The sequence below is a fragment of the Bos indicus x Bos taurus genome, chromosome 27 (genome assembly GCF_003369695.1).
Source record: "Bos indicus x Bos taurus breed Angus x Brahman F1 hybrid chromosome 27, Bos_hybrid_MaternalHap_v2.0, whole genome shotgun sequence".
NCBI lineage: Eukaryota > Metazoa > Chordata > Mammalia > Artiodactyla > Bovidae > Bos > Bos indicus x Bos taurus.
In genome coordinates this window covers 20,173,550-20,188,116 of record NC_040102.1, presented here as the reverse complement: position 1 = coordinate 20,188,116, position 14,567 = coordinate 20,173,550, and the positions used below count along the sequence as shown (strand labels likewise).

Here is a 14,567-nt window from a genome sequence, read left to right as displayed (position 1 = left end):
TTTCATGCACTGGAGAAGGAAATGGCAACCCACTCCAGTGTTCTTGCCTGGAGAATCCCAGGGGCAGGGGAGCCTGGTGGGCTGCCATCTATGGGGTTGCACAGAGTCGGACACAACTGAAGTGACTTAGCAGCAGCAGCATTAAAACAGAGCAACCCAAAGAGAAAATAGCAAGCCCTTTTGTCACCACCATGAATTCGATTATATCTGATTCCCACACACTCTCCAGGAATGATGGGCAAGTGAGATCTCCACTGTTAAATGGAAGTGGTAGCATCAGAATAAAGTACTGCCCTTCACAGAAGTGTGCTGCTCAACTGGAAGCCATCCCACGGCAAGGGGCCTACACTGCTTCTTCTAAGAAACACTGTTCTTAAAGAGAAGAAGCTTGGTCTCCAAGTATTAGTTATATCTAGTCATGCAGGGCAATGGCTGGGACCTGTGGGGAATACTCAAGTAGGAAAGAGATCAATCTGTTCTATTTTAGCAAGTAGATGTTAATGAAAGTTGATTTACATATGTTCTTTTATCATTACTGCAGGTAAATTTTGCAAATGATAATTAACATTTCAAGCAAGAAAGAATGGAAAATGGAAATTAGTAAGTGACTTCTAATAGAACATTTTGGAGCAGGAAATGTATTCTTCCAGTGTTCACTCCAATATTGCTGCCTGGCTCATTCAACGGATAAAGGAGCCTGGTGGACTACAGTCCATGGGGTCACAAAGGGTCAGACATGACTGAGTGACTAGCGCGAGCACACACACACAATAAAACATTTAAAATAAAGAAGCAAGAGGATGACTAATGGGCAAAATTTTCCCCAAGCATCCTGAGAATAAAATTATTTTCAAAATATTAACTTGATAACAAACCAAATTATTCTTATCCTTCCATGTATGAATTAATATGCTCACACTCTACTTCCATTTAGGAATATCAGGTGAAATCAAGTGAAACCTATTAAGATATCAAATAGATCACTTCTTCAAGTAGTGTAAATTCAGTAAATACAAATTGTTTTTCTGACATAGGAAGACATGCCAATATATAAGTAGAATTAGAATGCAAGATATAGTGACTTTTTAGTTATCTGAAGGTTTGTAAAATCATTGCTTCAATCATAATTCATATCCCAAATTTCTACAGGTAGTTACCACCATAAAAAAGTTAAACTTATATTCTTGTTATATCTAAAAAAAGAAGAAATTTTGATTGAGTAAGGATATTCATTGTGGGCCATCTTTGATCAATGGATTCTCTCTAAATTTATAAGACTTCCTCCACAGCTGTAAGTTTAGACACCGGCATTGTTTTAATGATTTGAAATACTTGCATAATGCTTGCTTTGGATCACATGCATTCAATATAGATGTACAGCAGTAAACCAAAATTAGTTTATTACTTTTACTGACAAATAAAAATAAATGGGAATTGTTTTATTATGACTATTATGAAAATATTACTGCTAAACCATCATTTTTTACATTTATGAAAGCAATAGATTTTAAGCTATATTGCTGCCTCTTACACTGTACGCACACAAGTGCACACATTACTCCTCCAGCCACACACACACACACATTCCTATATAGCTTTATTAAAGGTATGTGAGGAACTTCCTACCATCACGCCACACACCACCATTAATGTATTCAAGTCATGAGAGGATGAACCAATAGGAATAACTCTAGAGAACACTAAAGCAACAGTCAGTCTTGCATTCAAAGCGTGATATGTGGTATAACCATATTGAGCATCAGCTGGGATATTGTTAGAAATACAATTCAGCTCTCCATCCCCTAACCCAGACCTAGTTTAACAGATCTGTCCTTTAACAAAAGGTGTTAACACCTTTAACTCAGGTGTTTTTGCATGTACACTAAAGTTTGAAAAACCCTGGTCTAGGCTAGTGGTTTTTAAAGTATGGGTTTCTGGACCAACTGCATCAATGTTTCCTGGGACCCTGTTTAAAATGCATGTTTTTAGGATCCCTTTCAGACACATGCATCAGAAACGGTGGGGTTGGAGCCCAGCAGTCTGTTTTACAAGGCTTCTGTGTTCTAACTGGTGGGAGCTGTTTCCGTGATTATTACCCCATCCCCAGTGATGACTGCCATGTGAGAGGGTGGCAACACTGACAACAGCTGGGTAGGAGCAAATAAAAACTACAGGACTGTATCTGTGTGGTTTTATAAGTTTGTGTGTGCCACTCTCCCAGTTGGTTACTCAGCAGCAGCCACAAAGTTCCTTCTTGCTTAAAGGACTCCAAACTCACTATTTCCTCTTCCATCACGGCTTTTAATCTTCTCTTGAAAGTAATGTAGTGAAAGTGTGAGTCACTCAGTTATATCTGACTGCAATTCCACGGACTGTAACTTGCCAGGCTTCTCTGTCCATGGGATTCTCCAGGCAAGATTACTGGAATGGGTAGCTATTCCCTTCTCCAAGGGATCTTCCTGACCCAGGAATCAAACCCAGGTCTCCTGCACTGCAGGCAGATTCTTTACCATTTGAACCACCAGGGAAGCCCCATCTTAGCCTTATCCTTTAAGAAATGTCAGCTCTTTAGAGAAGCCTCTGACCCATCCTATCTAAACTTATCCTCTCTTTTTTTCTGTCTGAACCTTGTTTTTTTCATAGAGTACATCACAATTCACCATTATTGTGTCAGTTTCCCCTACTAGATGACAAGCTTCATGAAGCAGGACCCACTTCTGTCTTGATTACTGTATTTTCCTTAGTTTTTAACAGTATCTTGCAACCCACTCCAGTACTCTTGCCTGGAAAATTCCATGGACAGAGGAACCTTATAGGCTACAGTCCATGGGGTCGCAAAGAGTTGGACACGACTGAGTGACTCCACTTCCTTCTGTATATAGTAGGCTTAATGACTATTGCAAAATGACAAATTAGGAGATATAATGGAAAAGATGGCACACTCAGATAGGTAGATGGAGCCCTTATTATTAACCGTGGTTCCACTAAGACTCATTCTTTCTATGATCATGTGAAAGTGAAGCTGCTCAGTCGTGCCTGACTCTTTATGACCCCATGGACTGTGGCCTACCAGGCTCCTCCGTCCATGGGATTTTCCAGGCAAGAGTACTGGAGTGGGTTGCCATTTCCTTCTCCAGAGAATCTTCCCAACCCAGGGATCGAGCCTGGGTCTCCCACATTGCAGGCAGATGCTTTACCATCTGAGCCACCAGGGAAGCCCCGTCTATGATCACAGTGAATGAAAAGAAATGAGCTTTGCCACACTAAGTCAAGAAAATAAGTAAGCATAGCTGATTTATAATGTCCAGTAATTTTCAACATTAGAAGTTTGCTAAATACAACATTTTTCTCAGGAACTTAGAATTATGTCACCATAAAAATATGTTATATACATAGAATAACTTCACCTCAAAAGGAATGACACCAAAACATTAAAATATCAGTGTTTAATTCCCTTTTTGAATGTGTGTTGAATTCAATACAAACTGATACAGAATTTTTCTAGGCCAAAGAAACCAATGTTACATTTCAAAGGCAACTGATTGCAAAAAATATATAATCTGTGCTATACTTCATTTTTTAAAAGAAATTCAGGATCTTATTCTATGCTTAATGTGTAGCAATAACGAAGTCTTCTTGACGGCCAAAGACATCACAAGAAAGGAATGGCACGATAAAGAAATTTTGGTTGTTTTTTTTTTCCTCTTCGTATTATCTTCATATACCAGTAAAAAATATACTCTTTAATAAATAAATATATATAATAAATATTTGCCAACTGAAAATGTATAAATAGGTCCATCCTTTAAAAAAAAACAGTCCATCTTGCTGTGGCCTGTTTCCTAGTCCATGTTTCACCCTAACTTTTTACATATAATGTCATCACCTGCAAAATCCTAGAAGGTTCTTAGAATTTATATAGCAATAATCTTGGCCAACTATGTCAATCCATCTCTTCAACATGAAGTATCTATGTGTAATGTAACCTTCAAAGTAAACATACTCCAGAGAGGTGAGGCACCAGCAGCAAACTAGGCTGAATTCCCAGGATCACAGTTGAACAGATTTTCAGCTTCAATCTATGAGTGAGGACTGAGCCGTGTACCCGAGGAAACTAAATCCACTTGTAAAAAGAGATCTTGACCTACTTCAAGTGAAAATATTTTTTGTTTCTTGTTCTCAATATTCTTTCCAAAGTCAGTATCCCAGTGGAAAACAGACTCCATAACATTCTGAATGTTGTCCTGGGTTCCTATTTTATGATGAGAACAGAAACAAGAAATAATAGTTGTAGTTTGGTTCTTCAGTAAAGACACCAACCCCCTTCAACTGTACATAAGTAGGTCCTTGTACAGTTCAGGAACTCTTTCTGGATCCACTGGTCTAGGCAGGAAATGTGTAAATTTCTGGTGTCTTTTGGACCTGGCACCATCTCTTGGAGTTCCATCTTTGTTAAGTGCCACAAAATACCTGCGGCCAGTGTCTCCGTGTTTATATATGTTCGATGAATAGGTATTATACCAGTTCTCTTCAAATTGCTCCCTAAAGATGCATTCAGAAGTCAGTTTCTCCTACAAGAGAGAAGATGGCTACCATTAAAAATGATATTTTTAAGAAAGTTTCCTTAGAAAAATCTCAACTTTTATATTTTTATTTCTTTGTCTATAACTATATCCTTGTCAAAGAAGGAAAAAGGATAAACTGTTTCTGCTTTGTTCTGTTTTAGTTCTCATGTTACCTGGAACTCTTTCTCCCAGGTGACTCCATCCAGCAGTTTATTTAATTCAAAGAACTTTAAGTTGAATGTCAATTTTCAATTTTATTTCCAAATATTGGGTTGGCCAAAAAGTTCATTTTGTTTTTTCCATAAGCTGTTACAGAAAACACAAATGAACTTTTTGACCAACCCAATACTTAATAAATATTCTAAATTTGGCCATGCTTCATTTTATCTCAATTCCCATACCTTAACCACCAAACAGACTTGTAGTTTATCTTGTTCCATCATTAGATGCCAAAGTTCTACACAGCAAATCTCTACTATCATCTTGAAACATTTCAAGATGTTGCTAACATTCAAATTGCTAAATTCAACATTGCTAACATTCAAATTCCTAATTCAAGATCACCACTCCAAATCATATATCCTCCCTTTAGGAGTTAATTATTTAATTATACAATACCCATGATTAACTTGTGTCTGGATATTGCTATTCGGTAAATGCACCAAATGTAGTAAAAGCCTGGTAATTTCTTGTCATTTCAAGATGGACTGCATATTGTCCCAAGACACTGACTGCAGTTGCTTTTTTTTAAATCTGACACATACATGAAGAGGGAAGACTGAAGTGAAAGTGTTAGTCGCTCAGTTGTGTCTGACTCTTTGCAACCCCATGGACTGTAACCCAGCAGGCTCCTGTGTCCATGGAATTCTCCAGGCAAGAACACTGGAGTGGCTATCCATTCTCTTCTCCAGGAGATCTTCCTGGCCCAAGGATGGAGCCCAGGTCTCCTGCATTGCAGGCAGATTCTTTGCCATCTGAGCCACCACGTGCATGTTTTTCTCTTTCAGTTGTGATTCTACTCTTATGAGATTACAAAATGCATTCTCTGTCTTTCTTCTGAACTGACAGAAAGCCCAGGAAGGGCAAGTTTTACCTTTAAAAGGATAGATATTAAGTGGAATACCATTTACTGAAATATGATAACCCATTTTCCTCAGTGTATATAAAGATTCTAACTGTACATTGTGGTCTCAGTTGAGATTTTAAGAAAAAAAAAAGTACCCAATAGTGTCATCTGATAAACCATAAAAGCTAAATTCTCTTTGGAAATAGCTACAGAAATTGAGACGTTAAGAAGGAATTTCGTGTGAGATGATGGGAGGGAGTGGCACACATTTACACTGTAACAATTTTCTTAAACTTATATCAATTATAAGCAACTGTGAACAAATAAATAATGTTACCAGTGAAAGATAAAGATCTACATCATACTGCAGATTGAACTTTATATTATCCTGTTATTCTAATTCTTGTGTTGTTGATGTTTTGTTGTTTAAAAAAGAAAAGAAAAAAATCTTACACTGATGAAATATTAACCTGAAAAGTTTAAAATTTTTAAAGTATTTCCATATTTAAAATATTTATGGTAGACTTACAAATGTGTGCACTTATCCCCAGTGATGAGCTTAAAAACTTCCCAATGCAACTCCAAGAGCACAGCTACTATAATTATGAAGACATCAGATATGGCCCAACTAGTGTGTTGCCATTGTCTATTGTTGTTTACAGTATCCTAAGATTTCATTAAATCATTTCCTATATTGCAAAGGTCAGCAAGTCAGTGATGTATACTTACCTACCTACGAAGGTAGTAATGGGTAGAGAAAATTTATATTAAATGAATGTAAAGAATCTAACAAGGCAAGAAGAAACTGCTCTCATTTTCCTATCTCTGGTCCCAGGATAATGGGCAGAAAGAACTAGTGAACTAAAAGCAATAAAGGTTTAGGGTTTAAGAAGTAGAAGTGAGTTATTAATGCTATGCTACTGCTGTGCTGCTAAATCACTTCAGTCGTGTCCAACTCTGTGCGACCCCAGAGACGGCAGCCCACCAGGCTTCCCCGTCCCTGGGATTCTCCAGGCAAGAACACTGGAGTGGGTTGCCATTTCCTTCTCCAATGCATGAAAGTGAAAAGTGAAAGTGAAGTCGCTCAGTCGTGTCTGACTCTAGCGACCCCATGGACTGCAGCCTACCAGGCTCCTCCGTCCATGGGATTTTCCAGGCAAAAGTACTGGAGTGGGATGCCATTGCCTTCTCCGATTAATGCTATACTACAGTCTAAACAAATGGAAATTTATCAAGATAAAGATTTTTCATTTCTACTTAAGTACGTATATTTATATATTTCTTCTGATATGCATTACTGGTAGCTATTTTACTTAAAAAAATGGATAGTCATTATTTAATGAATTACAGTAATTTAAAAAAAATACGTACTGATCCATATAGTTCTCCTTTGTCATTCATTCCAAGGTAAAGACCACTGTCCACACCTCTAATACTGACAAGTCCCACTGCCACACTGATGAATTCCAGGATACCTGAATTTATAAACAAAACAATGATTTGCATTTATTAAAGAACATACAACTAATGAAAATCTTCCAAAGAGTAGTAGATCAAATTGCTAAATATAATACTATGTGTGGAAGTCCTTCATAAACTGAAAAGTGCTGTACAATTGTCATTATGATGAAACTCCCATTTTATAGATAAAAAAACTAAAAAAAGAAAAAACCGTTCATTGTGATATAGCGTTAAAGGTATAACACCTTAAACAAAACTAACCAGGGTTTGAATCCAGTTTAGTAACTTACTGAGTACATAAGTCATTTGTCTTTTTTGAACTTCAATGTCTTCATACATAAAAGAGTGAAATGCTTCCTTACAGGAGAGTGGTAAGGACTAACATTTTTAGGCAACCAATAAATGGAAGCTATTACTACCATAATTAGTATATAATAGAGATGTTCTTGGTTCTCCTTGATTCCACTAATTATAACCACGTCCTGTTAATTGTTTTGCTTTGCTTTTGCTTAGTATGAACTAAGTAACTTTTTTTCTAGCAGCAGCCAATATACTTTATATGGATGCATTAGTATTTAGTAGTTTATAAAGGGCTTCTACTTTTACTTTCCCATCTGGTCCTCAAAAACAACCTCCTAAAATAAGTATGGAAGATATTATTATTCCATTTTACATACAAAGAAACTGAGGTTTGCCTAAAGATAATGATATTTGTAATTAACAGAACAGATACTTGGAGTCATATCTTCTGAGCCCTAATTCAGTGTTTATACTTTGGAACACTGCTTCAAGAAAGTAGTTTCAAAAATTACAGATTATATAATATGCTGTTTCCCATCCCATGATTCTTAAAGATAAGCTTTATGGTTCAAAAAGTTAAATGATTTTATAATTCATGAAATGTGATAGCTAAATACCAAGAATTTAACATGCAAATAGATTTCACTTTCAGAAACTTTCCAGAATTGAGCAACTAAACAACAACAAACAGGTAAATTAGTACAAAAAAACTCTCCACTCAACACTATTAATACACTATAGTTAAAAACAACAACAACAAATACAACCCTTAATGCTTCCCTCTGCATCATTCTTTTCCTTGGCACACACTAACCTGTGGACTAGTGTCTTTGTCTTGTTCTTCTCTTTAGACTCTTTGCTGAAAAAGTATATAGCAGACTTTCTATGCTTGGAACTGCCTTCCTCAATAGCTTTCTACCTTCACCCCTTCACCTTGTCTTAAGATCCACGACAGTATAAATGTGTACCATTTAGCCTAACTCTTGCTCTTAAGTCATTTCTTGATTTATTGTACTACAAGTTTCTGTTTGGACACATGATATTACTAAGGCCAAGGGAAAATACAAAATCTGGCTATTTGCTTATATGAAGGGCTCTGTTCTGCCCAGATCCTAATTCATTCATTGGCAGAAACATAGATGCTTAAGCTCTAAACATAGATTCTTAAGAGCTCAAAGGAGCTCTTTCAAACTATTAGGAGATCATGTAGAACATTAGACCTAACAAGGATCTAACAGCAACAATATACTGCCAAATTTCCTGTAAGCAGCTTGCCCAAGGCCGAGAGGAGAAAAGATATATAGTAGGAAGACACAGACCCCAGAGGATAGCCATTATGATAACTGATAGAGAGGTAGGAAGTAGAGGAAAATTAAACTTACTACCAAGCTCATTAGTGATCCCTATTAGAAACAAAAATAAAGACCCTAAACATGACTGGTAGAAGAAGACACATTGATGGAATTTCATCCAGGATATACTTACAATGTATAATTACTTGAAGTTGTAATGAATATTACATTCAAATTGAAAGTGCACTGTGGCTCACTTGTAACTTAACTCTCTTCAGGTATCTGATTTACATTAAGACACTCTTGTCTTTCAAAGGAACTGATTAACTGATTAGACTGCATAGTAGAACTAGTTTTCAAGTATAATAAAAGTTTCGTTTCCATATATATTAATTATAAAACAGATCTTATAATGTATTCATTTTTCTCACAACTAAATCATAAACCACATGCACTTTAAGTCTAATCTTAAAATAATGCTGCTATCTTGTCCAAAAACATGTTAATTGTAGAAAGACAAGCAATTACATATATTCTTAGAATAATTATATTCAATACCTTCAACTTCATTAAACGATATGAAAAGTCTCATATACATATAACAAGGTCGAAATAATTTTGTGGTGTCTCATGGGAGCTGATGGGAAAAAGGTTATGTGCTTTTCATGTTCCTCTTAAAGATTTTAGCCACACTTTTAAATTCTGATCCTTTTTCTCCACAAGGAAATAGTATACCACACAGTAATTTGTAATCATTTGATTCTTAAATGAGATTTGACAAGTCTTTCTTATTTATAATATGAGGTGGCAACTAAGCTAATTCCTGAACAAAGAGTAGACATGAAAAACTTTCCTTTAGAGGTAATCACAGATTTTAGATAGATTTTCTAATGCCCAGTGTCCCATAAAAAGACTTGGAGGTACTTTGTCTTTCTGGTATCATTTTCAAAGCCAGCCTTTTAAAAAATCATAATAAACAGGTGAGTCAACCCACAATGCAACCACATCAGACAAATCTATGGAGAATAGGGGAGAAGAAAGGAAAAGCCTTTAAAGGAATATGTTTGATCTCAGGCTAAACTTTTTTTTTGAGTAATGATTCCATGTTTACGTATTAGGTAAAATCTTTCTACTACACTACTGTGCAGAAAAACTCTATTATAAATACAGAGCTAACTCAGATAGGGAATTTTTTAAGCCTCACTGGGACTTTTTGTTTTTATTCTATTGATGTGGTTTTAAAATTTTAAAACACAGTATTGTGAATTTTTTAGTTAATCATGGTCAAATTAGTATAAATAATCAAAAATGTTATCTACTTTAACATCTCAAATAGTACACCTTAAGCATTTTCAGAATTCTTACTTTGATGACAAAGAAATAAATTTTAGAGAGAATAAATAATTTCATAGTTAATCATTGAAGAACTAAGAAAAGAAGGCAAAGACAAAGAGAATCATATAATATTGCTGTTGATGTTGTTGTTTAGTTGCTAAGTCATGCCTGACTCTTCTGTGACCCCATAGCCTGCAGCCTGCCAGTCTCCTCTGTCCATGGGATTTCCCAGGCAAAAATACTGGAGTGGGTTACCATTTCCTTTTCCAGAAGATCTTCCTGACCCAGGGATTGAACTCACTTCTGCATTAGCAGGTGGACTCTTTACCACTGAGCTTCCTGGGAAGTTCATTTAATATTACACATGCATGCTGAATATATACTTCCTTCTCATCTACACTTCCTTGTAGTAAATTATGGTGCTTTAGCTATCAAATGCCACTAGGATGCACTGTAATGCACTCTAGAGGTTGTTACTCATTTAAGCAACCATACTAATCTGGGTTATCCTTCCTTTGTGTAACAGTAAATATTTTGTTCCTATAAGTACCCCTGCACCACAGAGTGACTTAACCCAGTACAAAAATCAGTCCAAGTCATATTTTTGCAATTACTAAATAAGCATACAAAATTTTAGCAAAAACAAAATTTCCACTAAGATGGTCGTTTTGATAGGCAACATCTGTATCTTAAAGAATGGAATAAAATACCAGTTTGATGAATGTTATCAAGTCGACAAATATTTACTAATCTCTTCCCATAGAGTCAGTCTTATAAAAAGACACAAAGTAGAAGAACTACTTGACTTTGGGGAGATCATAGTTAAATTACAAGTATCTTAAAAGTAGAATTTCCAAAGTTATACCATGTATCACATGGACCTCCCTGGTGGCTCAGCAGTAAAGAATCCACCTGCCAAGCAGGAGACATGGGTTCCATCCCTGGGTCAAGAACATGCCCTGGAGAAGGAAATGGCAACCCCATTCCAGTATTCTTGCCTGGAAAATCTAATGAACAGAGGAGTCTCGAAGGCTACAGTCCATGAGGTCACAAGAGTTGAACTTAGTAACCTCACCACCACCACCACTGTGTATCAGAGGGGGTGGGGGGTGGGGGAGCCTGACTATTACCTAAGCTTAACTTCTACGTGTTCTACTTATAGACATTAACACATTTGCCCTCATTTCTAAATCTTTCTGGTAGCTGGAGGGTTTTCCTGTAACAAGTGAAGTGCAGTAATTACTCAAGATGAGGGAACTGAGCCACCTGGTGTCAGCAAAGTTCTTTAGATGTGGAATTTCAGCCTCTTCAATTTAGAAACCACTTTCTGAAAGTGACCCCAAGGTTGGCCACTGGGTCATGACACTCTGGACTCATAGTCAATGGGAATTTGGAAAAGATCAGTGGAAGTTGCAAACATGTGGGGTTTAAAAAGTTAATTTTCTAAGCCTTTAAGTGCTACCAAATGACCACCACATGCTCATTTCCACATCTAGGGTTACAAATGCCCCCTCAAACTGAGATTTACACTTTTCCAAAGTTTTAATGAGGACTTCAAGTCAAAAAGAGAAAGCCAAATAAGAACAAGGGATGAGAACAAGAGAGGGCCCTTCAGAGATAAGACTCTCAGAGAATTCCACTGCTAAGGAAGGGAGAAGGAAAGCTGACCCTGTGTTAGGCAGGCCCTTTCACATTGCTGCTGACAGGTAAACGGAGTCTTTAAAAAGAGGTATAATGATTCTATCTAGTGAAGTTCCAAGTTGGGTGATCAAAATCCTTCAAGAGTGTTAGCCAGTTAACTCGAATATGATGAACACTTCCACAGTAGAGGAAAGATCCTGGGCTTTTAGAGCAGGAGAGCATCTTAAAAAGAATTACCTGATTTAACCCCATCATTGTACAGACAAGGAAAGAAAACTCAGGCTCACTGGTTAAAGCACGTGCTAGTCACACAGCTAAGTAAGGAGGAATTACAGTAGAAACTTTATGGTTTCCCAATCTAGTCTCTTAGCAATCTGCCTTAACAATATTCGGGTTTTGTGTTTTTTCCTTAACTCCTTCTGCTCCCAGTCACTGTTGGAGGTATTCAGAAACATGTTTCTTTGTGTTCTCACCCATGTCTTCTTTCTCTTCCCTACTTCCTCTTACCTATGGTCAATACCAAGATCTTTGCTTCAGGATTTCATAATTTCTAAAGAGGATCTTGATTAAGGGACTGGGCATGCTCTGTAGCCCGATAAGCTTTTCGTTTGTTTCTCACCAAACTTTAACAGCGCAGAGAACAGCAGGCAGGTGAGCCTGACAGGAGCGAAGGTGCCCATGGAGAGTTAATCTGTTACCTGCTCAACATGTGTGGTGCTCTAGGTAGACAAGTAAAAGCTCGCTTCCTATTTTTGAGCAGTAACCATAAAAGCATCATCAACTGCCTGGCTGTAAGGCAGGTCGAAAGAAGCGGAAGGCTTTCTGTTGTTAACTTTTGTTAAGTGGACAGGTACTGGGGGGAACGTGGGGGGCGCAGGAGAAAATAATAGGGATTTAAAAAAAGAAATAAACTGCGAGGTAAGAAGTGCGGGAAAGATGTGGCTCCGAGTCCAGGGCTCTGCGTCCCAGGCAGCCAGATGTGGGAAGAGCACCCCCCTCTCCCCTCCCGCCCCCTCCAGCGTCTTGAGCAGCAGGCCTGCCGGCGATCGCAGAGGCCGGCGGACAGGCAAAATCCTGGGGTCCCGTAAGTCCCAGCCTGCACTTGGCACCCAAAGGGTCTCTCGGGCTCCCGGCCCCGCGCAAGCCGGAGTCGCTCAGCAGGCGAGCAGGGAGGAGCACGGGATGCGGGCGCCCGTACGTACCGAAGAGGCTGTGGTCCTGCCGGGTGCCCTGCACGCTGCCGTCGGGCAGGATCTGCAGGTGGAAGCCGGTGCGGCAGTAGAGCTGCCGGCGGCGCAGGAAGCCGTGCAGGTGCGCCAGCTCCGCCGCCCCCGGGCCGCCGCGGGCGCCTCGCTCCGCCGCGCTTCGGCGCTCGCCCAGCAGAGGCGGCCGCTCCCCGGCAGGAGGCAGCAGGAAGTGCGAGCCCACCTGCTGTCCCAGGCCCTCCAGGCCGCCCAGGAAGCCCCCGACTTCGGCTAAGGGAGCCATGGAGCGGCCAGAGGGCGAGGCGGACGATCCGGAAAACAAAAGACACCCCCACCCCACAAGCAAAGCAGTAGCGGGGATGGGGAGGTGGATGAGAAAAAATGATGGCCAAACAAGCGCCAAAAAAAAAAAAAAAAAGTTAAGGCCCAGTTACTCCCGTGAGGTCGCAGGATGGACTTTGCACTGAAAGCAGGGACGCTTTCACTGTCTTGGAGCGATCTTCTCTGCCGGGGTAGGTGGGAGCCGGCTGCTGGCCTTGCAGAAACATCTATAGGCTGCCGCTGCCAATACTAAGGCTGGGGCTCGGGGCTGGGGCTCCAACTCCGCAAACTGATCAGATCAGAGTCCTGTGTACATACACACAGTATATATGCGGGTCCTCTTGACATATGCTAATCAAGTCCTTTCAAGCGCGCTGGGGAGGTTTCCGTTTGAAATCTTAAACCGGCCTCCTCTCAACACGTTTTTGCTCTTCGGAAGTGACCAGAAGGAGCCCTTGACGGCTCTCTATCAGTGGCAGTCGCAAAAAAAAAAAAAAAAAAATCATTCCCACCATTGGCCAGAGCTGGCCAGCAACTTCGGGGAGGCGCAGTCAAGGCCCCTCTTTGCGGTCGTCTCTGGAACAACCGTGATGCCGTGCGGCTGCGGCCGTGCAATCGCCTTTGATGTGAGCTCCTTTGCAGTGATAGATCGCTGCTGAAAGGAGCCCAACTTGGCAGGTAGATTGAAGAAGGGAAAGGAGGGGTGCGGGGGAGGGGGGAAACTGGGAGGGGGGAAGCAGGGAGGAGGGGATGGGTAGAAGGAGGAAAAGGAAAGGAGAGAATTGGACCCCTTGGGAGCTGCTGGGAGCCTGCAGTGGACAGGTGCAAAAAAAAAAAAAGGTAAGAGAAGGAGAAGGAAAAAGGGCGTTACCCGAGGCTTAGACCTGCCCAGACACACATGAAAGGAAAATCAAAGCTTTGACAGTTTAACTCACTAATTTTAAAACACTAATAAAATGTACAAGCATTACTCGTTTCTTTTATCATTTAGATGGGGGATTTTCTTTACATAATCAAGGTTAGGTTAGGAACACACACACACCGCCCCCTACCCAGGTTCTCTTTAATGTTTATCTTTACTCAGATAACACATGATATAACCTTCTATCAGCATGGAAATTTAAAATTGTGCGCTAAGTTTGTAAACTTTTAAGCAACTTTATATAATAACATAATCTAATTGTGAATCTAGGGATTAAGAATAAATCCAAGTAGGCTGAAAAGAGATGGTCCATATTCTTATGGATACCACAAACAGAAAATGAATGTCTGTAATAGGGTCATAAATGACAGGTGACCTCTGGGATCTTTATCCAGTCTAAGAGCACCTCCCTATTCTTAGTTGCATTTGCTTTCAGACTATATTTTTTTGATTGTTCAC

The 14,567-nt window shown here is 39.3% G+C and overlaps 1 protein-coding gene across 1 annotated transcript; it reads right to left on the bottom strand.

Moving 5' to 3' along the window:
- Window positions 1–3,444: 3,444 nt before the first annotated feature.
- On the bottom strand, window positions 3,445–13,635 carry FGF20 (fibroblast growth factor 20). Its single transcript, XM_027530021.1, has 3 exons — window positions 12,863–13,635; window positions 7,003–7,106; window positions 3,445–4,571 (listed from the first exon to the last, which is right to left on the bottom strand). The coding sequence occupies exons 1-3, from the start codon at window positions 13,146–13,148 to the stop codon at window positions 4,326–4,328; spliced, it is 636 nt and encodes a 211-aa protein (XP_027385822.1). The 5' UTR covers window positions 13,149–13,635; the 3' UTR covers window positions 3,445–4,325.
- Between the last annotated feature and the right edge of the window lie 932 nt (window positions 13,636–14,567).